At 37.1% G+C, this 25,125-nt stretch overlaps 3 protein-coding genes across 4 annotated transcripts; 1 reads left to right on the top strand and 2 right to left on the bottom strand.

The window, feature by feature from the left end:
• Positions 1-2,962: 2,962 nt before the first annotated feature.
• On the top strand, positions 2,963-4,947 carry LOC107044761. Its single transcript, XM_015266788.1, has 2 exons — positions 2,963-2,980; positions 4,201-4,947. Exons 1-2 carry the CDS (start codon positions 2,963-2,965, stop codon positions 4,945-4,947), a joined length of 765 nt encoding a protein of 254 aa, XP_015122274.1.
• A 1,137-nt stretch (positions 4,948-6,084) lies between these two features.
• LOC107044760 lies at positions 6,085-24,709 on the bottom strand. Its single transcript, XM_015266787.1, has 9 exons — positions 24,557-24,709; positions 24,377-24,496; positions 24,204-24,321; positions 23,727-23,991; positions 23,560-23,661; positions 23,407-23,497; positions 20,529-20,665; positions 6,210-6,342; positions 6,085-6,135 (listed from the first exon to the last, which is right to left on the bottom strand). Exons 1-9 carry the CDS (start codon positions 24,707-24,709, stop codon positions 6,085-6,087), a joined length of 1,170 nt encoding a protein of 389 aa, XP_015122273.1.
• LOC107044771 lies at positions 9,533-16,827 on the bottom strand. 2 transcript variants are annotated; one of them, XM_015266799.1, is made up of 4 exons: positions 16,624-16,827; positions 16,238-16,500; positions 15,286-15,517; positions 9,533-9,900 (listed from the first exon to the last, which is right to left on the bottom strand). In XM_015266799.1, exons 1-4 carry the CDS (start codon positions 16,808-16,810, stop codon positions 9,893-9,895), a joined length of 690 nt encoding a protein of 229 aa, XP_015122285.1. In that variant the 5' UTR covers positions 16,811-16,827; the 3' UTR covers positions 9,533-9,892. The 2 variants fall into 2 exon arrangements, with proteins under 2 accessions (XP_015122285.1, XP_015122284.1); XM_015266798.1 differs by lacking the exon at positions 9,533-9,900 and having other exon boundaries at positions 15,047-15,517.
• Positions 24,710-25,125: the final 416 nt, after the last annotated feature.

Below are 25,125 nucleotides of genomic sequence, written 5' to 3'. Positions count from 1 at the left end.
TTTCTTTTTAGTTCGGCACGATATTCATCCGCAATTACCTCTTCGAATTTTCTCAGGGTGAATTCTTCAAGAACGTCAACGAGAGTCTCATACTTATCTGGGAACCCGTCTTGCAATGATGCTTTTGCATACTTGAGTACGCGCTGTAACCGGAGATTGAAATCATCAGCCTCTTCGTTCTTCGTTCATGTTCTGGCCACATGTTCGAAACTAGATTTTCATAATAAGGCTCGCGATGGCATACCCGATACTTGTTCCCCAATATATTCAATAACTGAGAGGCGGAATTAGGGACCACTCCATCGAGATGAGCTTTAGCAGGAAATTGGACCTTGTTAATGATAGCATGAATTAAATCGGAGTTATTATCACCTACTCTATTCTTGCATGCTTTGACAGCGGTTTCGAACTCAATAAATTCAAATTCGACATCTGGGTTCCCATAAAATTCAGGGATTGTCGAAAGTAGATCTTTGATTCTAAGATAATCTAGATATTTGCCGCCGACGTTTATATTCGCTGTAGTATTATTATTCGAGGCTGGTGGGTCTTGCCTATTCCGAACTCGCTCTCGAAGAGTTCGATTTTCTGCTTCAAGCGCAATGTGTGCAGCTCTCAAAGCTGCGAGTTCTTCCTCAGCAGTCATTGTCGTTCGACAATTTCGCCACGTGAAATATGATTAATTCAAATATGGATTCACGAATGAAAGAACTAATGAACGATTATGACTCGCATATCATTTTTCTTTCCTCCAAAAATCACCTGCAGTTCTCAAGGTGAGTATCCCACTTCTGACACGAATTTACTGTCGAATTTTGGATAAACTGATGAATTAATTGATTTAATTAATTTATCAGCTTCTCCTAGTCTCCAATAAATAATTATTTTTGTTTTGTGGATATCTCTTAAGTGCTTGGCACATCTGGAAACTACAAGGTGGATTTCGGAAGGTCGATAAATGAAAATTAATGAGGAGTTATCCGAAGCTGTGAGAAATTTTCGATTTATTCAAAAAAATCTATGGATGGAAATTTTTATAATATTTGATGTATTTGTATAATGCTCGGTTCAATTCGGATTTGAGAGACAGACGTGTCTGAATTTGATTATGACGATTTCAATGATATTTTTCTTTTTCAAAGTTTGATTTTCATATTAGCCAGATTAATCAATTAATAATTTTTCTTTTTGCTCACTCACAGGATCGTTCTCCGCAGTGACTGAACTGCGATATTCCTGATTTTATCCAATTAGTTTGTTTCACTTTGTTTTTCAGTGTTCATTAAAAATTCACAATTATTTAAAGTTAAAGTTTTCAAGAAAAAAGGAAGTCACAATTTAAGTTTACTTTGTTAATTCACTGGTTAAATTGTTAAGTTTCTCGAAGTATTAAAATTTATCTATATTTCATTTGTTTTGAAGCTTTTTCTTTGTTGTTGTGTCGTTGCACTGATAATTCACGAAAACGTAACGAATAATTTTGCACTTCGTCAACCGTTCTGCGCTGAAACTTTAGCTACGAGGGTTTACGTAGTTGCCTCTATTTCGGATATTGAAATACTCAGGAAACCGCGTGTGTTGAACGGATCGTTCTGGGATTCACAAATCGCGATAGAGCCTGAGGAGTAAATCTCGTTGATGTGCTCTTTTCTGCAGCTAAGACGTTACTCAATCAAATATGGCGAGCCCTGTTGCCGTGGGCTCGTTTTGCTGATTTTGTCGTTTTTACGGAAAGTTTCGTAGAGGTTTCTACGTGGAACGGTTGAATCCTATGTGCTTTGGTTGTCGTCAAGCGCTTCTTGACTTTGACTTGTCTTTCAATTCAGCATTTGTCGTAAGCAAAACGGCGGCACGTGTTGGAATTTGCTAATTCTCAACCGGATGTACCCTCTTATTGAATGGAAGAAATAATTTTCTATAATTTAATTAAAAATCTTCCGAACACAACAGGTGAATACATGTGACTTGACTCCAAGGGCTATTTTATTTGATTCAAGTAAATGTATCTCAAGAAGAAATAATTTATATTCACCGTAAGATCTTATTTATTTGAAATTCATTCAAGTATATAATACTTGTTTCAAGAAAGAAAGACCTCAATAAAAATAATTCTTTCTATCAGTGTACAATCTGATTACTATACCTGCATACCAGTTATACTCATTGAGGTCATATTAAGCCCAACTATTCCGAAGAAAGACCAAAGGTACATGTCTCGAACGTTTTCTGCAAACCTGTTCATTGGAATTTTATTATCAATTCGGTGTACTACGATATCATCATCAGATGATGACATACTCTGTTGCACGCCTATGGATCATAGCGCAGCGTTTCATATACTCATAACATTCGTCATCACTTTCACACTCTTCGTGCGTAGGCAGATGTTCAATTGCATATCTGCAACAAAAAATATAGTGTATTTTGTAACCTTGAGTAATCCATTTGCATGCTCAGCAAATGTGAACATTAATAGATCACATGAACCAATAACTGTCAAACGCGTCAATACACCAAATGAAGTTGCACACCAAAGATAATAATACCAAGTGTCCCCATCAACTGGGCCGAATTCGAAGGGCATCGAAAATCTCTTTGCTAATGTGACGTTAGGGTACAGAAGATGAACAGTTAATCTCTCCTGTAACGGTTCCGTTACGTAACTTACAACACTAAACCATATCGCCGCTGAAGAAATTTTTGATTAGTGACATATAAATGGAAAGTCAAAGTGTTCATTATCGGGCTAGATGACTCACTCATATATATCTTCACGAATTTTTGCCCGAAGGCACTGTAATCATGGAGCATATGGAGTCCATTATTTTTCGGGAGAATAGTCCAATTACATTTGATTTGCTCCAAGAGATGTACTATCTATAAATTGAGGGGACGACCGGCAATTATTTTACCCTTAAACTGAACGATGAATGCTTGGAAAAACATAACTTGCCATACTATAATGGCGACAATTATTCACGTATTTTGTCAGTAGCATTAAATCTACGACGAAGGGAACACTACAATCCAGAACTATCTCGATATTGCCTCGATTTACCCAAAAAGCTGATAACTTCAATAATATATAAGACGTAAACAATTTAAATTGAAATTCGTGTCGATATAACACGAAAAATTGAAAACTTAAATTTGAACGATTACAAAGCTTCCATTCGGAAGCAAAAATTGTAAGACCGGAGACAAATTAATTTTTCAATAGTACCTGCACTGTCAGCATCATGCTGAGAATAGAAAATGTGATAAAGGCAGTTGCGAGGTGTACCCTCATGGATTGATAGGGCCATTGGCCCATAAAACTCGTCACCTTTTTCATCATTTTGTAATAGGGATGGTTCTAAAAATCATCAGCGTCCGACATTTCTTCAAATTCTTATAAATTCAGTAAATCCAATTGAAAATGAACATTACCTCAACGGAAATTTATCTAAAAATATTGATGGAGAACAGACTGTTTCACAATGGATTTATGATAGGACTAGTCTTAAGAGTCCATATCTAAAGTTCTTCCTCTACTCAGCATATCACGTACAAGCAGCTGCGTTGGGGCATCAGCTCTTCTAAGCATGATCGATGAATTAAGTATTGGCTCGCGGGGTGAAAGAAAAGAAATATGTGTGACTGACAGTGATGCAATGAATTTTTTAAATACTCCGCGAGAAAAAGAATTTTCAGAATTTCAGAAAGAAACACCTTCCGATTATCAAAGTGAGGAGGAAGGACAGGAATTTTCAGACTCTATGGCGTCAGTTGTGACTTATTCAATACGAAGCGAGTAAGAATAGAAGTAGAAATAGTATTAAAACGAACAAAGAGAGAGAAATTTTTTCTGCGCGATTTCTTAAAGCAATGACTTCTCTTTGAAACTCGAAGCGTTCAAAGTGGACGACATCATTACCTGAGTAAAAGAGTTGAGTTTTTTCATGGCACGAAAAACGGTATTACTATAGTAAACCCTGTTCACCTTAAATTTATGATTTTATATCCTGAATCGATGTATCGTTACGAATTACTAACGGGAAAAATATTAGAGAAAGTCACTCTCATAAACTCGAATTTATTTGGATGTTATGAGGTGTGATTTCGTCTCTTTCTGGGACCTAGGTTACACAATAGAAATTCCATCGCTATGAGTCATCCTCCTTTATAAGTAAGTTGGAACGAAATTGTGATATCCTGCAGATTGCAGCTAAATCTGGATCTAAGGAATTCAGTGTTTATGTAAATCCACAACAACATTTTTTTCCAGAGGCCACTGCTGTTACTAGCTTGATAAATTGCAATGGGATGCTGCTTCTGCATGGAAAACAAGTGTCAACACGTCCCCTCCAAGACGCATTGGGAGATTTTCTGGAATGGATCAAGAGTTTTGATAGAAAGTGTTGCTTGGTAGCACATAATTTGATTTCTGATGGCCCCAGATTATATGATGCTGTGAGGAAATGCAATTACGAAGAAAATTTTTCCAATTTGATTCATGGATTCGTTGATACCTTACCTGTTATTCGAAAAAATAAGAATGTGAAAAGACCGAATCAGTGCAAGTTGAGTGTTCTGGCTAAGTCACTCAATATTTCTGTTGAAGGAGTACACAACGCAATACTCTCTAAAGTTTTGAAGGGTATGGAAATAAGTAATGCTGTATTATTAGAAAATGAAAAACTGTACGATCGACACGTCATTGCCTGGAGCAATAATGATCTGAACAAAGAGAATATATCGACTTCAGTGAAGAGGTTGAGTGCCTTAATTCGAAAGAAACTATCTGATGCTGCAATAAGTATAAAGAATCTCAGAAATATTTATTCTAGTGATAATGGAGCTGATGCGATAAGAGAATGTTTTAGAGACAAAATACAAAAGAAAGATATCAAGTTGCAAGCCAAAACTATTGATAAAATAATTACTTTTGTGGCTAAAGTCCACTAGTCACACTAGATTCAATAAGTGCTCATAAAAACCATGAAATTCTTTTTCTTCAAGGAAATTTCATGTACACATTGTTGTAACATTATGAATAAAGAAGTTTATTGTGTTCATTTCTAGCTAATAACATCATCCAGGTATTTCTTTCATTCATACATAGGTAAAAAAAAATGATTCAAGAGAATTTAAGGAATCCAATAGAATACTCCAAATAGAATTGTACGATTCTATCGCCAGAGGCATTCGTATTTCCCGCTTCCCCCCCCCCCTCCACATGAGTACTTGTGCTCCATCGTTGTCGCGATTTCAAGCTGCGCGCGCACATTCCTATGGTTTTTTCATGATTTCATTTAAACTATTCTCCTAGGCCCCTTCAATTATTTTTTTTCAATTTCCTCACCAAAATCTCCGCCCGTGTGCGAAGTTTCAAGAAAATGTGGACTTTTTTTCTATGCTAATGATTTTTTTTTCCAATTTCCCATAAGAGCCCATGTTAAACGGTATTTTTTATAAAAATTCCTGTAATTCGCATATTCTCCTAGGCTATCTGAAATTTTGCAGAGGTGTTAAAAAAAAATCAAAGAATGTAAAAAAAAATCATTAAATCGTTGACTTTTTTTCGAGCCCCTCGAAACACGCCATAAATTCCTTAACAAACCTCACCAGCTCTTAGCGTAACCGAGGATTCACGACGAGAACGTTGCTGGTGTAGAATCTCAAAAAAAATAAAAATAATATGACAATACAAAAAAGGAAACATAATAAATTAATTAAAAAATTGAATTAAATCAAATTTACAAAAAAAAATAAAAAATTAATTGTAAAAATTAATTGCACCTCTACACTTCGGCGATAAATTGATCAGTGTAAATTAAAAAAAAAAGAAAATCATTTATAAGTTGAAAAAATCGAAGTTTATGAGAAGGTATAACCATAATGTTACCCAAAAAACTACTCTACCCTCGATTCATTTAATCAGTAATCGGATATACTTGATGTTATTTTATTGCCGCAACGACAACTGAAGGAAATTTGAGAGAATCACCCATGTTTGAAAAGAAATAAGTAGAAAGACAATAAAACATTATAATATTTTCTATTTTATTATATAAGTACTCGCAGAACAAGCACTGCCTCGTTTCATTGCATAGGCAAAAACACCGTGAAATATGATGCTGCAGTCTTCAGAACCTGTGACAGCACAACCAAAAGTTACACAGAAGAAAGTGATTTTTTTTTAGAAGAGAAAACACGTGCAATCTTACCAGAGCATATGTGTCCATATTCATAACAATAATTTTCCCAGCAGTTAAAACAACTGGAGTTTGGCTTCTTATGAGCATCAGAGGGATCAGTCTTTGCGTTTTCTTTGAAGCAGTATACCATTTGGCATTTGTCCTACATATTCTCAAGGAAATTTATAATATCCTTCATGACTATGAGAGATTGAATTCAGCAGCGAATAGGGATGGGCGATGTTTGTCGATTAATCGAAAACTAGTATATTCTGCATCAAGGGCGGAAAGTCTTGACGAGGTGCACATGCGATTTTTTAACACGCCTACAAAGGAAAGTTCGTATTTTGCTTTTTGATGAGCGGGAGGAAAATTATCGAATAATATGATGATTGATTGAGAATGAAAAAAATATTAATGTATCCGCAATCACAAATAATTATTTTCTACAGTATACAGGGTGTCCCATTTGAAAAAAATGCGGCCAAATATCTCCTAAGGCGGGCGAGTAACAAAAAATGTTGAATACAAAAATTGTAGGGTTTCGAGGGGGTCATTCGATGCATTTATTATTTTGACCTTTCAAGCTCATGCTTGTAAGCTGTAAGCACAAAGTGCTGTTTTTAAAATATCAACCGCATTTTTCACCCGAATGAAACTTGTTCATCTTGATGAGTTGTTTTCAGATACCTCGTCATTCCTGTAATCTCCTCTAATTTTACTTGAAAAATGCCTCAAAAACGAGTTTTGTGGTCAAATTGAAGATTCAGACTTTTTTAGTATGACCTAGGATACATCACGTAGATGTAAAGTCTGCTTCGCATCTCTTGGACTAAAAAAAAGAAAAAAATAGGGCCAACATGTGTGGAAGTTCATGAGCGTTTACCGGAAATGATCAATGTTTCCACCGTTAACTTGCAGGCAGAACTCAATTCGATGGCGGAAATTCTCAACAATGCTTCGAACAATTTGTGGAGTAATGCGTGCAACAGCCTCCCTGATACGTCTCTGTAAATCCACTGGAGTGGTCGGTCGGTTTGTGTAAAGTCCACACTGTAAACAACATCTTTGATGAAGCCTCACACACTGAGAAAAAAAATTTCTTAGAAATACAAATTCTATGATTGATCCAAATCGTTCATCGATTGAATAGTCGCAAGAGAAAATGCTATTGTAAAACACAAATATTGATTTGAACTAAACCAAAATTGGATTGTATGAAATCGATTTTGTTATAGTATAGTATATTTTGTTTATTCTATCGAATTTTGAAAATACATGTTTTTGCGACAAAATCGATTTCATACAATTCCATTTTGGTTTAGTTCAAACGCTTCGGATTTGGCGCAAATCATTTTTTTTTCACAATTGCAATGGAAAAATAATCAGTTCAAATGATGAAGAATTGCATTTGTTGTAAACAAGAAACTGCTCACCGCGAAAGTTTCGCGTCAATGAGTATCCAACAATATGTTCCTCATAGACGAAATGAATATTTTATTGCATCTATGAATTCTGCTTTCAATCGAACAGATATTCTTTTGCGGGATATCGTGACGCCGATAAATTGGATAATTACATGCTTTATTCGAAGAAGATATCTGATAATACAGACACTGATTTGTATGTACTGAAAAGTAGATAGTAACAAAAAAAAGTTTAGATAACTGATCTCATTCTTTTTCAATCGAAAACATTACAATTAAATCGATATTAGTGACTTACAATAGCATTTTCTTTTGCGATTATTCAATCGATGAACGATTTGGATCAAACATAGAATTTCTATTTCTTAGAAATTTTTTTTTTCAGTGCAGGTAGAAGTCGAGGCGCGTAAGATCCGGTAATCGTGGAGGCCACAAAATGTAACCACCCCAACCAATCCAACGATTCGGGAAGGTACTGTTCAGGTAATCTCTTACAACTCGAGTGAAATGAGATAGAGTACTGAATAGAATAAAAGAATCCTCGAAGTAGTAGGAAAATTTTTTGTTCATTGTTTACATTTGATAACTCCTGTTGGTAAAGAGATCAACGGAACAATTACACCAAGGTGCGCCAAGGATGTTTTAATCTTCAATCTAACCACAGAACTCGTTTTTGTGGCATTTTTTGAGTAGAATTTGAGGAAATTACATGAATGACGAGGTATCTGAAAACAACTCATCAAGATGAACAAGTTTCATTAGGGTAAAAAATGCGGTTGCCATTTAAAAGAAGGGCTTTGTGCTTGCAGCTGGCAAGCATGAGCTTGAAAGCTCAAAATAATGAATGCATCGAATGTCTCCCTCGAAACCCTACAATTTCTGTATCGAATATTTTTTTGTTACTTGCCCGCCTTAGGAGATATTTGGCCGTATTTTTTCAAATGAGACATTATAAATAGTAAAGTGGAAAAAAATAATCCAAATCCAAATCCAATCGTTTATTGTTTTTTTTTCGGTGAGTCTATCGCCTACAGTCATTCTTGATAATAATATATATATAACAATCAACAATTATTGCAGCTAACCACGAAAAATATTCAATACATATTTATCAATTAATCAACAACCCTGGTTCCGGCTTCTAAATCTAACTTTCCAGCAGTACTTTTTAAATATATCTTTTCAATAAAAACGAGATTTAAAAACATTGTTTCTAAAATTTTTTTTTTTCGGTGCAATAAGAAAAACATCGATTTGTTTAATAACACGGTCCAACAAAAATGGGCCATGCTTTCTGCCAGAAATAAAATTCATAGTGTAGATAAATTTTTTCACCCTGAATTTATTTGTTTTGGTAAAATTTCGCTAGCACGTCCGGTTTCGGAGAAAAAAAAAGTTAAAGTTGTGAAAAGTAGCAAAATGGGCATATTAGAAAAAAATACAAGTCGACTAATTTTGTACTCAATAGGATGGAAAAAAATACAGGAAGTTGAAGAAAGATTTGTTTATCCGAGAGAATTAATCTCCAGGGAATCTATAATCTAATTCAGCTGGAAATAAATCATGAAATTGCAAAATTTTCAGTATTTTCGTGCAACGAAGGGAACTGGTCGGAAGTTGGTTACATGTTTTTTTAACCCCGCTCAATTCAATTCTGTAGATACCTGGTTAACCTGGGTTTTCTTCAAAGCTTTCATAATGAGTCCTGAAAAACATTTTTCATTGAATTCCTTCGTCCTAGAGATGACTGAGCTTTGGGAGAAAAAATGAAGGATTATGAGGCGGAAGAACGTGGAATAAATTATGTATATTAGAATAATCAAAGTCTTTATTCACGAAACACACCGTTCAACGGTCAGTGTACAAGTGAAGTATATTATAGTGTGAACGCGCTCTCGCGCCGGACAGCGCCTGTGGCATGTACACTCATGGCGGTAAGAGAGAACGCAGAGTAGGCGATCTACATTTTCAACACTCCCTCTCGACTATTTCGGAGTTTTCTCTTCTCAGTCCAATCTCTCCGTCGAGTCTGACCTTTAAATCCTCTTTTGATTTCACCTTTATAATACTAGTTGCATTGCCTTTGTAATACTTTTATAAACTCACTATGGCAACTTTTTCAACTCTTACAAACTAAATATGTCAGTGTTTCTTAATTACATAAGCTTAACATATCAACTCTCAATAACAGATTCAATATTATTTTAATGTTAAGTTTCCATTGTCTCGTCTTGTATCAGTATTTCGTCATGTATCCTTTGCTCACCACTCTTTTCCTCAGGTCATTCACTTTCCTAAATCAACCAGAACAAATAAAAATTAGTAATTACAGATTTACATTCATAATCTTATCTGTCAGTCGTTTGTGTAATTCAAATGACAAAGGTTTTGTGAATACATCTGCTAACTTGAGTTTTGAGACTTTCGCGGCCAATATTATTATTTATTATGATGGCTTCCGGATGGAAGCCGCGTCTAGATTCAGCTATTTGCCGACGTTTCGCAAACATTTTAGTCTGCATCATCAGGGCTAGGTTGCTCCGATACTGAAGCTCCCCGTTGTAACGAAGTCTATACATATACCCCCTGACCCCTGGAGGGGGGTAGGTAGAGTGGTGGGGGGTATCCCAGCCAATCAAGATGTTTTTAATTGATCAGCTGGTCAATTAAAAAACCGGGAGGACGGTGTGCCAAATTGGATTGGTTTGGTATCCTCGATCCCTATTGAGATTGTTCGGATGTTTTTGGATCTCGAGACCTTCACGATGTTTTCTGGCGAAATATTCTTGTGAGCTGGCAAGCATTTCTGTCTTGTCATATTGGATAGAGTGTCCAGTGTCCATCCAATGTTCAGCCAGTGCAGATTGCGAGATATGGCCATTTTTTGTATACCGCTGATGTTCTTTGATCCGTGTACTGATCCTCCTCCCGGTTTCACCAATGTACACTTTTCCACAAGAGCAAGGGATTTTGTACACCCCTGGGAGACTGAGTGGTGGTCTCCGATCCATAGTACTGGGGAGCATTTGTCCAATTTTCGTTGGTGGTTTGAAAATTTTCCTGATGTCATGCTTCTGTAGTACCTTGCTAATGCGATCGGTCGTACTTTGAAGATACGGGAGAATAGCCGTTTTCTGATGTTCTACTTTATCAGCAGGTTCGCCCTCAGATGAGTTCTTGTTTTTCAGCCTGTGCAAAACACGGTGAACTTGTTTGCTCTGGTATCCATTGTTATTCAATGCTTTATCCAGGTGTCGAACTTCGGCTTCCAGGTATTCAGGCTGGGAAATAGTGAGAGCTCGGTACATAAGAGAGCTTATCACCGAGTTCTTTTGAGAAGGGTGATGGTGTGAAAAGGCATGGAGGAATCTGTCTGTATTTGTAGGCTTTCGATAGAGTTGGTGACCAAGACTTCCGTCCTCATTACGATGCACTAGGACATCTAGGAAGGGAAGAGACTTCTGTTCCTCAATCTCCATAGTGAATTTTATGCTCGGATGTTGTGAGTTGATAAAATTCAGGAACTGAGGCAACGTGTCTGCTCCATGTTTCCAGAGGACGAAAGTGTCGTCGACATACCTGAACCAAATAGAGGGTTTAAGAGGAGCTGATTTAAGAACTTTGTTTTCGAAATCTTCCATAAAAATGTTTGCTATGATGGGAGAAATGGGTGAACCGATTGCTGCTCCGATTGTTTGTTCATAGAACCCCCTTTCAAATTGGAAATAAGTGGAAGTCAGGCAGTGTTCAACCAGAGGGAGGAGTTTGGGTGGGATTTTTTGGCATTTTTTGATAATGTTAAGAGTGTCGGAAATGGGTACATTCGTGAACAGGGACTCCAGNTCGAAATCTTCCATAAAAATGTTTGCTATGATGGGAGAAATGGGTGAACCGATTGCTGCTCCGATTGTTTGTTCATAGAACCCCCTTTCAAATTGGAAATAAGTGGAAGTCAGGCAGTGTTCAACCAGAGGGAGGAGTTTGGGTGGGATTTTTTGGCATTTTTTGATAATGTTAAGAGTGTCGGAAATGGGTACATTCGTGAACAGGGACTCCAGATCAAAGCTAACCAAAAGATCTCCTGGACTAGTTTGAATGTGAGACAGTTTGTTCACGAAGTCTTGGGAGTTTTTGATGTGGGAACTATTCTAACCCACGAGTGATGAACTTTGGTTTCGATAACGTGTCTCAACTTATTTCCTCCACTAGTCTCAGCATTAACTATTGTAGCTCTATTATCACACCATAAAACCATCGGAAATGGGGGTTCAATCAGAATCAGTCTTGAGGAATTATGAATCGAAAGCATCTCCTGACTCGCCTCGCTCGTCGCTACATACTCAGCCTGACAGGTGGACAGAACCACATGTATTTGTTTATCAGTACACCAGACTATAGTGTCTCCAAATCATTTAATCAAAAACCCACAGGTAGTTAATGAATTCTTACAATCCGCGAAACCAGCGTCTGAGTAATTTTGTATATCATCTAACTCACCTGTACATTTCAAACCTAAGAAGGTTGTCCCTCTCAAATATCTAAATACTCTCTTCACCATCATCCAATCATCACTAGTTGGATGCACCTGGTGCCTACTCAAAACATTTACTGCATACGAGATCTGGTCTTGTGGCACCAGCCAGATACAGAAGGCTACCTACTGCTTCTCTGTATGAAGTGCTCTCTCGAGTTTCTGTTCGTTTCAACACACCATCATCGCTATTCTCTTCCTTCGCCTTTCTCTCTTGATTCGTAACTTGTGTAGTGTTCATTGGTGTTCTTTGGGGGTGTGATCTATCAAAACCGAATTTCAGAAGTATCTTTTTAATATATTTCTCTTAACTCAAACTCATAACTCTATTCTCTCTATCTCGCCAAATAGTAATACTTAAAAATTCCTTCGGCTCACCTAAAATCGTCATTTCAAATTCCAACCTTAACTTTGTTTCAACTTCTTCTAATTTGATTTTATCACTACTCGTCAACAAAATATCATCTACATAAAGTAGTAAAATTAAAAATTTCTCTCCATCACGCCAAGTGAACAAACATGGTTCTCAGTCTGAATTCTTCAATCCCATACTCAATGCGACTTCAGTAAATTTAATGTTCCACCGTTTGGGACTTATTCAAAGTCCGTAAAATGCTCTCTCCAACTTACACACCTTATCTCTCATTCCTTTATCAGTATGTGATGTTCCATCTGGTATCTCCATAAAAATCTCCTCATCCATCTCACCATTCAAAAACGCTGTTTTCACATCCATTTGACAAACTTCTAAATCATATTTATTTATTATTGCTAGCACTACCCTAACTAGAGGTAGTCTAGATACTGGAGCATACGTTTTCCACAACTCATATACATTTTTATCTGTGAATCCTCGAATAACTAATGTCGCAATAAATCTCACCTTCCCATCAGTCTCAATTTTTCGCTTCAAAACCCATTTAGAATAAATAATAAACGGTCTATTTACAATTTTACACACCTGATTTTTCACCATAGAATTCAACTCGTTTTTAATGGCTGATAGCCACGAATTTTTATCTTCACTCTGAATTGTGATAAAAAATCTCACCTACCTTCGGAAAATCTTTGGTATTAGTCTTTTTATACATATCTCCATAAAACATTTTTTGTTAAACCTGACGTGTCTACTCTCGTAATATTTCCCATCTATCGGTCTCAAGAAGGTGTATCCTGAATATCCTGAAGGTGTATATCTGTATATCCAACATGAATAACACGCATGGCTGCAGCTCGAAATTTAGGACCCGTCTTTCTCTGAATTTTCATGAATGCTACACTTTCAAATCTTTTTATTTGATTAATGTTAAAACTGTGATACAGGGCAAATCTCTCCAAAGGTGTTACCATATCGTTCGACTTATGAGGAGTGCGATTGTATGCATACACATCTGCTGATAACGCTAAATCCCACAAACTCTCCGGCAATTTAGAATCGTACATATATGATCTAATTTTCTTTTGAATCGTCTGATTAAAGCGTTCCGATACTCCATTATGTTCTGGAGTATCAGGACACGCTAGTTGTAACTCCGCGCCTAGTTTATTCAATACTTCTATCGTGTATCCGCCTGTAAATTCTGCTCTAAATTCCCTAATCAGATCGAAGATAACACACCTGCGCATCTTAACCCAGTAGATTACGTGCACTTTTTACAAACATTTCTAAACATACACCGGTTTTATTCTTTCTTTTCATGGAATATGCCATCGCGAAATGCAAATAATCATCTATAAATACTACTATGAATCGATAATTCTTGTGATATGAACATGAAGAAATTGGACCCATTACATCGGAGTGTATAATTTGTAACGATTGTGTTGCTCGCCTGCGCGTCGTTGGGAATGGCAATCTATTAAACTTTGATACTAAACACACCTCACAATTTGCAATTGACTCATCAAATACTATATTATTTAATTCTTTATTATTGGGGAATTTTGATTGCAATGCTTTAAGATAAGCTAACGATGCGTGTCCAAATCTCACATGCCACAGCATCGCTTTATAATTCTGAGTGAACATCTTATTCACTTTTTGAAAGGGAGTTACTTCATCTGTTATGTTTTCATATGGTGATTCTTCAATATTATGTATTTTCCGATCCCATAAGGTAAAATCAAAATTTGATTGTTCATATGGAATTTTTCTCTTGACTGTTTTCTCACCTTGATCTATTCTCTCGCCACCTATCTCACCTTTCTCTTTCTCTACCCTCATCTCTGTCTTCTCACCTGGTTCTTCATCACCTTTCTCATCTTTAGAATTCTCTTGTAACTTCGCTGTTGCGCTTCGTGTATAATATTTTCTCACCTCAGACTCACCACTCGCTAAATTCGCTATTACTCGCCTATTAGTATACCTGACTGAACGATCATCTCTAGAATTAAATTTGTTTATTTCTAAATCTATTATCCAATATAGTTGTTTGTACACGCCTGAGATCAACGACTCGTTTGATTTTGGATCAAATATATCTATTTTTTCGTTGTCAAGGTAAGTAACAAGTCCCATTTCTGCAAACCTTCGTAAGGACAGCAAATTTGCTTTAAGTGCTTCAGCAAAAATCACTGTATCAATTTCTACAGTCCTCCCATTTACCAACTAGATCTCAATACTCCCCACTCCCTCCGTTCTCAAGTTCACTGACTGATTTTTATTAGCACACTTTATCACGCTTTGATTTTTCTAGCCTAATGTTTTAAATATAATTTTAGAGTGGCTCTGTTGCACCTGAATCGGCTAGAAACTCTACAATATATTTGTTTCGGTTTAATTCTTGAGTTTCGGTAGTTATTGCTTCGATTCCAGATAAATTATACTTTATTTCCATCAAATTATTCTGTATATTCATCATTCCATTTGGATCTGACTTACCTTTGTTTGAACTGTTCCCATCATTTGGCTTATCCGAATTCTTCTGATTGGACTGATTAGTCTAATTTTGCTTATTTCCGTTTGAATTATTTTTGTTATAATGATACTGAGAACTGTGTCCTCCTCTTTCTCTATGACTATCGAGTCTTACTCTTTTCCCACCATGACTATTCTCATCATTACCTCTCCTCTTCAAACCTCGCCTATATCTATTCCCCCCTGAACCTCGAGATTGGTTACCAAATTTATTATTGTATCCTGAATTACCTTTTGAATAACCCGACCGATCATTCTTTCGACGAGGACGAAATTTTGCAATGTGGTTTCCCAACTCATTGCACTTGTAGGACCTGATGCCCTGTCCAGGGTTTGGACATTCGTTCCCATAGTGTCCAAATGTCTGACACTCACAGCACCTTGGAATATTTGGCGTAGCAAGGTTTGCTGCTCTCATCTCTTTCTTTTTATCAGCACCCATCTGATTCTTTGCTGCCTCATCCTGTATCACCAACATTTTCAAACCCTCATATGAAATACCCTCACTATTTGACGATTGATTATGAAACTCTAGAGGCTGAATGGATGGTACTGATACTTTAACAGTATTATAAAATGTATCTCTTTTCTCAATATCTGATAACGGAATAGCACCGGGGGCATTCTCATAATCTTTAATTGTATCTTCAAACTGTTCAATAAACTCTACTGCTATCATTTTACCAGGAATGTATTCCATGTTATTTAAAAGTTTTCCAACTGGAGATGATGTTATGTTTGTTTCACAGCTTTGATTTCTCTCAATTTTTGCAAAAGTGTAACTGGATCTTTTATTTCAATTACTTTTGAATGATAATATCTATTGAGATGATTTATCAAGATGCCACGAACTTTGAATTTCTGTTCCTCTAGTGTTTTCTCTTCTACTACTATTTGAATTTTCTCGTCAATTATGTGAAGCAATTACTTCGATCTCAGTTCTGAGGTAACGTAATCATAGAAAAATTCAAATGTCATCTTGTGATCCAACATGTATTCTCTTCTCACGTTTGCCCCTTTAACTATTTCAAATTTTAATGACTGTGACATTTTTAGCTATTTTCTGTATTTGACTTTCCTGTCTTTCAATTTTTTCTTCTTTTGATTCTTTGACTTTACTTTTTAGTTTTTCTGCAGCTCCTGATGTATCTTTCTCATCTTCTTCTTGATCAGAATTACTCACCTCATCTCTCCTGTGAATATTATCCTCACAAATCTGATCAAGAGTTTGAACAGCCCTGGCCACATTTGTCAGTTGTATCTGATAATTCTCCTGCATTTTTTCCATCCAGTCTTTCATATCATTCCTTGCGCGTTGTTCCTTTCTAGTTAATTTCAACAACTCAACAATCTGTTCTGTCGACTTACTCGAAGCGGCACAGAAACCGTGCACTGCTGTAAGAAGCTCACTCAACTTACTCTCCTGGGCCTCCAGTCTTTCTGATACTGAAATTTCATTTGTGTTGTCTTTGGTAACTACAATCTTTGGGGTTTTACTCTCTTGTGGAACAACTTTAATATTAAAGTAACCTGGAACCTCATTTATAATTAGAGGTTTGTTTGATTTACCTTTGTTCATAGTCTCAATTAATGCATCAGAAGTCTTATTGGTTTCTGTCTGTCCGCTTGCCTTCTCCCCAACATTCTCGCCATTTAGTTCTCTCACCTCACTTTCCTCACCATTCTCTGAAACCTTCATCTCACCAGCATTAATAAGAGGGAAAAATCGACTCTCCTCTGGCTTGTCTCTCGGCATGAACAGTGGTAGATCATTAATAATCTTGTCTTCACTCCATTCTGTAAGACCGTTCCACTATGCATCATCCATCATTCTCTTTTCTGTGTGGGAGAAATTTAATTTATTAGATATTTCAATTATTTGCCGAGAACTCTATTCCAAGACCAGTTGACCGAACAACAAGTATGGCTGGTCTCAGGATGAACAGGCATGTTAAAAATCCGAACAGAAGATTTTCCCCATGCCTATCCTAGACAGTCAGGTCTTGTAATAGCGAACGCAAGTACACAATTGCTGACCGGCTTTTCAGAGTGACCATAATTGTAAATATGGATTTTTATGACTAGTATTTGATTCAATATTTGGAACGGAGTGTCTTTTATATGTGTGTCGTATGCCGCCGTACAATCACACGTGCACTTCCGTCCGCATGCATGCATTTAATTTAATTCATCATATCAATTTAGATCACCAGTTTTGTAACCAAAACCTCTCTCTGGTATTATCAATAAGGTTTCTCCCTGAATGACCGGGGGGACTTGTTCTCCCCTGTGTATTTCATTCAATTTGAATGTTTTTGTCAGATAATCCCATAAATCTAACAGCGCCTGTTCAACTGTAATCATTCAATCAAACAAATGTTTCAGTTCTCTTACACTCTCACCTCTTATTAATTTAAATTTTATTTTCATTCGATCGATCCATTCTCATTCAGCGAATACAAATCATTGTGCACTAGTATTCCCCGAATGTTAATTTACCGGTATGCATGGTGATGCGCACGCACACTGAAACAGGTACGAGGAACTCTAACGCACTTTTTTTTTATTTCTCTTCATTCATATGTTTGCTCGAGCAAGGTGCGACTGCAGCCTATCCTCTCCATCCCCATCCCAATGCTGCGCATGCACACACTGCGTCTCCTCTGAATCTCGTTGGACTGACGCTATTATATTATTTTGTCCGCCATATTACCTCATGGCGTTCCCATGTTCTGCCCGCCAACTCGCCATGCTTAACCGATGCACTTTACACTTATTTATCAAAGTAATTACTTACTTGATTCTTCCATTCTCTCCATTTTTTCATCTGATTGATCTCCACCAGATTCAGCGATTGTCCTTTTCTTTTCTCACCAGTCAGATATGCATTCAGCACCCACGCGGCTTTTTCTCTCTCGTTTCAATTCAGTTTTAATTTATTTCTATTTCAACAAACACGCGCAGTGGAAGCGTAATTATGTTTTACACAGCTCGGGCCTATAACTTGAAGGATCATGAGGCGGAAGAACGTGGAATAAATTATTACGTATATTAGAATAATCAAAGTCTTTATTCACGAAACACACCGTTCAACGGTCAGTATACAAGTGAAGTATATTATAGTGTGAACGCGCTCTCGCACCGGACAGCGCTTGTGGCATGTACCACTCATGTCCGTAAGAGAGAACGCAGAGTAGGTAATCTACATTTTTAACAAAAAATTATCAGACTTTTATGGAATTCACTGTTGTCGGAGGCCATCGGCAGCAATTTAATTCACATAATTGCAGGTATTGTCCCTGATTAAACACGTATTGAGTTTTCTCCTTATATTTTATTTTGCTACATATTAAGGTTGTATGACGGAGATACATTTTAGGGTACTGTTGGGTTGTTTATTAGTCCTGTACACTCGACAGATGAGGGGTGACTGTATATAATCTCAATCCACACAGTACACAGTGAAAGCATCATCTCACCCTCAAGTTTCTACAAATTTTATACCTCTATGAACACTGAGACACTCAATACACTCAATACGTGTTTAATCAGAGAAAATACCTGCAATAATGTGAATTGAATTGCTGCCAATGGCCTCCGACAACAGCCAATTCCATAAAAGTCTGATAATTCTCTCTCCTAAAGCTCAGTTATATCTAGGACGAAGGAATTTAATGAAAAATCTTTTTCAGGGCTCATTATGAAAGCTTTGAAGAAAACCTAGGTCAACCACGTATCTACAGAATTAAATTCGACGGGATTCGAAAAACATGTAACCAACTTCTTACCGGTTCTCCTCGTTGCACGAAAATACTGAAAATTTCGCAATTTCATGATTTATTTCCAGCTCAATTAGATCATGGATTCCCCAGAGATTTATTCCCTCGGATAAACAAATCTTTCTTCAACTTCCTGTATCTTTTTCCATCCTATTGAGTACAAAATTAGTTGACTTTTCTTTTTTTCTAATATGCCCGTTTTCCTACTTTTCACAACTTTAATATTTTTTTCTCCGAACCCTGACGTGCTATCGAAATTTTACAAAAGCACATATAAATTCAAAGTGAAAAAATCTATCTACAGTATAAATTTCATTTCTGACAGAAAACATGGCCCAATTTTGTTGGAGCGTGTAATCGGTGGTTTTCCAGAAAAATCGATTCACAATATCGATGTTTTTAAGAACATCGCTCATCCCTAGTAGCGAAGCGGTGAAATGGTTTAGTTCGATTTTGACTATTAGCCAGTTTTCCATGAATATCTCGGAATGTAAGGGAGATAGTAATATTTTTGTCATAACCTATTTTGTAGAGCAAATTGAGTGCTACAAAAAAGATTTGGGCGTTTTTACTGAGCGTATGCTAGCAAAATTAAATGAACACATCTAACTAAAATCACAATTAATTCGTGCTCTGACGAATCACTCGATAGGGGGTTCGAGTTGTTCACGCAGTCGACGGCTAGTCGATCAGGGTTCATGACCAATTATTGGTTCGATCAGCAATCGACCAATAATCGATCATCGATCGACTAACCCTCTACTAGTAATTAAGCAACGATCGAGCGGCCATCGACCGAGTGAACAAGTCGATCTCCTGTTGAGCCGTCATCGAATAGGCATCAATCAATCTGTTAGGGCGGGTTTTAGCCACTCGTTTCAATTCCATTTATACTGGGTTGGTTGTACCGTGGGAGCACCAGTTTTCGAATGATTAAGAGGTGCCCACCCATTAATATCGGATTATCCCTATCTCTTCCCGTCAAATGTGAAATATTAACTTTTAGAAGTCAATTCGGATGTTTTTCTGATAGAAAGACACTTGATTTTGATTGAAAAACTTAGGAATTAGATGAATATTCGCGAAAGTAAAATATAGTGCCCCGAACCCAGATTTCGAATGTCCAAAACCAACCTATCCCAGTTGTCGAATGACGTGGGCGCAGTTTTCGATTAAAGCGAATTAAAGGAAATGGGTTATTAAAAACAAGAGCAATTTTATTGTTATTTCAATAGTAAAAACCCGATTAAAGACTAGCGAATAAGACTCTCTTTAACTGTTTGCCTCTCGCCCTTTTCTTTCACCCTCGCCTTCGGCTCGAAAGACAATCTTACACGTGGGGGACGGTGATACGTTTTCCAAGGCTCGGGCATACTATTTGATGACTGCCTCAAAACTGAATAGGTTGATGTACTACGTACACCCGTTGAATTGCTAAGGCTCCTACACAGTAAGAGACCACTACTCTGGGTGATGTACTTTTAGCAACACGTTGATTATACAAATGCTGATGAGCTACTAGTCTTCACGTTCATTTGACCGAGCAACTGATAGATATTCAACTGTATTTCAAACAAAATATTTACAAGGATTTCGGTATCTCCCTTAGATTCGGTGAAATTCCTCAAAAACTCAGATAAGATCTAAGTCAACTTGAAGCGTTCTATGGCTTTATTGCTCCTGCATTAAACTTACAGACTCTCTTTGAGGTTCAAACTGGCGTCCATCACTCGTTGAGCTGCCAAACATTCAACGAATAGATGCACCATTTGCATGAATACAAATACCGTGTATTTGAGGACTTTCTCCACAGCTTTCAGATTAATCACCACCTAGATTTGTTTGATTCAGAGGTAAAGTGATCTGAGAATATTAATCTTCCATCCTTATTTTTCATCGCCAGTCTGGACGGAAGTTCCATAACTAAACTCCGGATTATATTAGACTGGATACTAGACTAGAAGAGAATGTACGAGCAAAAAGATCACGGCAGAAAATAGCCCGAATCACGGGTATTTTTTTTATTGCTTATTCCTGGTCTATTTTCCCCTACTTACAACTAAATTAGAACCAAGACTATACTTCTGGATTAGACTTTCGACTAGATTCACGTTTATAGTTGTTCAGAGTCTAGTCTAGTGCCCAGGTGAGAAATGATCATTGGATCAAGCTTGGTCCAAGCTTGGACCAACCATGGTTAATCCCTAATTATTCAACCTTGGTCCCTCGTTGAAGTTAGGTCAATCCAAGCTTTATCATTTGGTTATCACTAGATAGAAAGACACTGATAATTCAAATTTGAACCAAATGCCATAGCTTATGGTCCGTCGCTACTTAATTGCGGTAAAAATGATGAGGAAAAATGAGTCATTAACATTTATTGCATCATTTTCATGGTGAGTAGTTGCTCAATTACTAATCCCTGATACAATCATCAATTAAAAAGATGAGTCTCGAAGCCGGAACGCTATGATTACTAATCTAACTTCATAACCACTAGATTTCAGCGTATTTCTGTTAAGATATATCTATAGAAAACACGTTTTTCTCAAGATTGTCCTCATGTTATTCATAGATAATGTTTATGATAGTTCCCAGCTATTGAAATAAATGCTAACTACCTGTACTACCCACACGGAGAAAAAAAATTTCTAATATCTGAAACATATTTTCTTGAGAGAAGTAAATTATTTTCAATGGCTTAAATTTCAGAATGTGTGCACTTCATGGAACTCGAATAAATTTTCATTCATCACTATCGTTCCGCGTTACGTCATGAACATTTTATATATTGCAATATTGGAAGTGCATAATGAAAAAATCATGAAAACAATAAAGAGTAGCAGATTGACGATCCTTCTACGCGATTTAAGTAAGTTTATTTGCGATAAAATCAGACTTGAGTACAAGAACATTTTAAAGCATGAGGCCTTTCTCAGGTCATGTAGGTTGAGATGCCTGAGAGAATTAAGCAATTGAAGAAAATTTATTTGTCTCAAGAAAATATGTTTCAGATATTAGAAAATTTTTTTCTCAGTGTAGCTGTACACAGTAAAAAAAATCCGGTGTGGACTTCTTGGAATCCGTAGGGACGAACTTTTGGGTGCTATTGTCTTGGAATATACCTTAAGTGTTAACAGAAGGCCACCGTTTCCTCGAAATTTTCAAACAAATTTCCTGCTCAAACTTATCAATATTTTTTGAACCCATAGCACTTTGATCTTCATCATCGCCTCCTGGAGATTAATATGCTTTGATTTGTAAAAATATCGATAACTTTCGGCAGGAAATTTGTTCAACAATTTGGAAAATTAGAAACATTCTGTTACCTCTTAAATCATTGAGCGTATTTACACCGTATGAACTTGAAGTGTTGTTAGCGTAAACATAAACTCAAAGGAGTTCGATATATTTTCTTTTACATGAGAAATAATAGCCAACTCCTGTCTCGCTTCCACTGAGACTAACTCATCGTTGTGTTTCTACCGACGAGTTACTTCAACTCTACTCGTATCCAACTCTCCGGCGTAACTAGGCTCATAAACTCAAAGGAATTCGATGGATTTCCTTTTACAGTACGGCACCTGTAATTTCGAGCCGGCTATTTTCGACGGGCGGAGCACTGCGTCCCCACTCTCTTGCTTTCAGTCGCTACTCCTTCCGTTTACGGAATGGTTCCATCATCTCCCGGGCGCATAGCCCTCTGCTCTCAAGTGTTTCCCCAACCTCAATCATTCGGAAAAACATACTTTCAGGTTATGTACTGACTGTTGCCCGACGGCGAAAACAGAGAGCAATATAATGCGTTCTTTCTCTGACTCCCCCACTAGGCGCGCTTGGCCAATGAGAGCTCAGCCAACTGTTTTCGACTTTTCGGAATTAGTTCCCCCGTCGGGTCGAAATTATAGGAGTCCTACTGTACAAGGAAAATAATACCCAACTCCTGTCTCATTTCCACCGAGACTAACTCATCGCTACTTTTTTACCGACAAGTTAATTCACCTCTACTCGTGCTCAACTCTCCGGCGAAAATAGGCTCATTGAATACCCTGAAATAGGCTCATTGAATACCCTGACTATTTTGCGATAGTGTGCGCGCACAACAGTTGGGCCCTCCTTACGGCTTACAAACTCATTGAAGGCCTCGCTACTCATTTCGCACCGCTAATTTCGTGACTTACGCTGTTCAATGAATTAATTCCTACCTCGTATTGTCCGTATTTTTCCCAAGTTAAAAATTGATCAGGACCTCCCAACTTAGATTTACGCTGGATACCAATATTCAGCCAAGCTTGGTTGGAAGCCCTAATTCCAAGTTTAACATACTCAGCTTGGACCATGGTTGGTTCAACCTTGGATTTCAGGCATACGTTTGCTATTAACAAGCTTGCATTTATCAAATTATATCCATGGGTATACTACGTATGGCGCAAGCTTGGTATACCAAGGTTCGGTAAACCAATAAGGTTGTGCCGAACTTGACCCTATCGTCACAGCTTGGCACTCCTCTTCATCTGAGTGTCTGTTAGAATGGCTATCATAATACCTAAGGCAATTCCAGCCATGTTCTCACCTGCACTGCAGTTATACTTATCACCATCATATTTAATCCTATAACACCGAAGAATGACCAAAGGAAAATATCTCTGACGTGTTCTGCGAAACTATTCATACGAATTTGATTAACGTGAAGATCAAAAAATATCACCGGATGGCAATTACATACTCTATTGCGCGACGGTGGATTACCGCACACCTCCGCATGTACACGAAACTGTAATCAAACTTCTCAGCCGCATCGTAAGGCGGCAGATGTTCAATTGCATAACTGTAAAAGGAGGAATTACTTCAAATACATATGCACGTGACGTTATTCATCATGGTATACATCACCCCAATCCATTGAGCAATCCGCAAGCATGCTCCGCATACATGAATAGTAGTAAATCACAGGAACCGATGACCGTCAAAATCACAAAAATGCAAAATCCAGAACCCAACAAGAGTGGATAATACCAGATGTCCAGATTAATCGGACCAAAATCCATTGACATCGAGAATCTCTTCGGTACCGTAATGTTGGAGTTCAGGAGACGATAGAGCATCATGCGCTGCACCGGTTCAGTTGAGTAACTTACTCCACCGAAGTATACTCCCGCTAAATAAAATTAAAATTAGTTATCATAAAACGTAATGATTAAATTTCATTTTTTTTCAAATTGCATATTTTGTTGGAAAAGTGTAAAAAAATATTCATGAAAACTGAAGAGATCCCTACCGACCAGAAAATATTTCTCGACACTTCCTCATTCAATCCACGAGATTTTCCCAGTTATAAAATGAATATAATCATTGAAAAAAGTAACTCACCTAGATACACCATCGAAAGTATTCTTCCAAAATTGCTGTGATAATGAAGCATATAAAGTCCATTATTCCGAGAAAAAATAGTCCAGTGTTCTCTGATTTGTTCCAAGAGATAACTCAACTGAAAATCGAATCGATGTCCACAATTCTTCACACTAACAAAAAAAATCACTCACTTTTTTGAAGTGGCAGCAAACATTTACCAATTTCACGGTAAGTAGTACATCTATGATGAAAGGTGTGATGGTATCCAAAATAATCTCCATGTCATTTCGATATTTCCAAAAAGCCATTATCTGCAATGTATTAGAAATCATTCTAAGAGCGGAAAAACAAACGTTATTAATATTAAATACCTGTGGCCCAACTTGAACGACCATAATGACAAATAGTCCAAAACGACACATGATGATCTCCTTCATTGATTGACAGGGCCATATGCCTACGACAGTGGTCAATGTCTTCACAATTTTGTAGTAGGGATGATCCCAGAAATCCACACCTCCCATTTCTTCAAGAAATCGTCATTGGGTTGGACTAATTCAATTCGAACTAGTCATTTCGTCAATCGCAATCATAGAAAAGAAATAGGCAATGTTTAATTGTAGTTGCAATAATTCCAAGTGTCCATTTTTTAAGTTTTCTCTTCACTTGCCATTTCACGGAGAGAATCAAAGTTCCTCCCGGTGGCTCTCCTTCAAATATCGAATAATAAAAAGTGCTATTTTCTTTGTGAAAACAAAGCATCTGGGATTGACAGTGCATGTTATTAAACTTTTAAATATTCCGTGAGGAAAAGTGTTTGTTTAGAGGAAAATATTTGCAAGAGATATCAACACCTATCAATAATTCATCGATGTGGAGTGGAAAGAATAGGGAAGCTAGACGGTATGGTGTCAGAACGGAATCATCCAGTGGGGTGTAA

The sequence above is a fragment of the Diachasma alloeum genome, unplaced genomic scaffold (assembly GCF_001412515.2).
Source record: "Diachasma alloeum isolate Michigan unplaced genomic scaffold, Dall2.0 Dall_scaffold_00798, whole genome shotgun sequence".
NCBI classification, from domain to species: Eukaryota; Metazoa; Arthropoda; class Insecta; order Hymenoptera; family Braconidae; genus Diachasma; species Diachasma alloeum.
The sequence above is the reverse complement of the archived record's forward strand: the minus strand, read 5'-3'. Positions and strand labels throughout refer to the sequence as shown.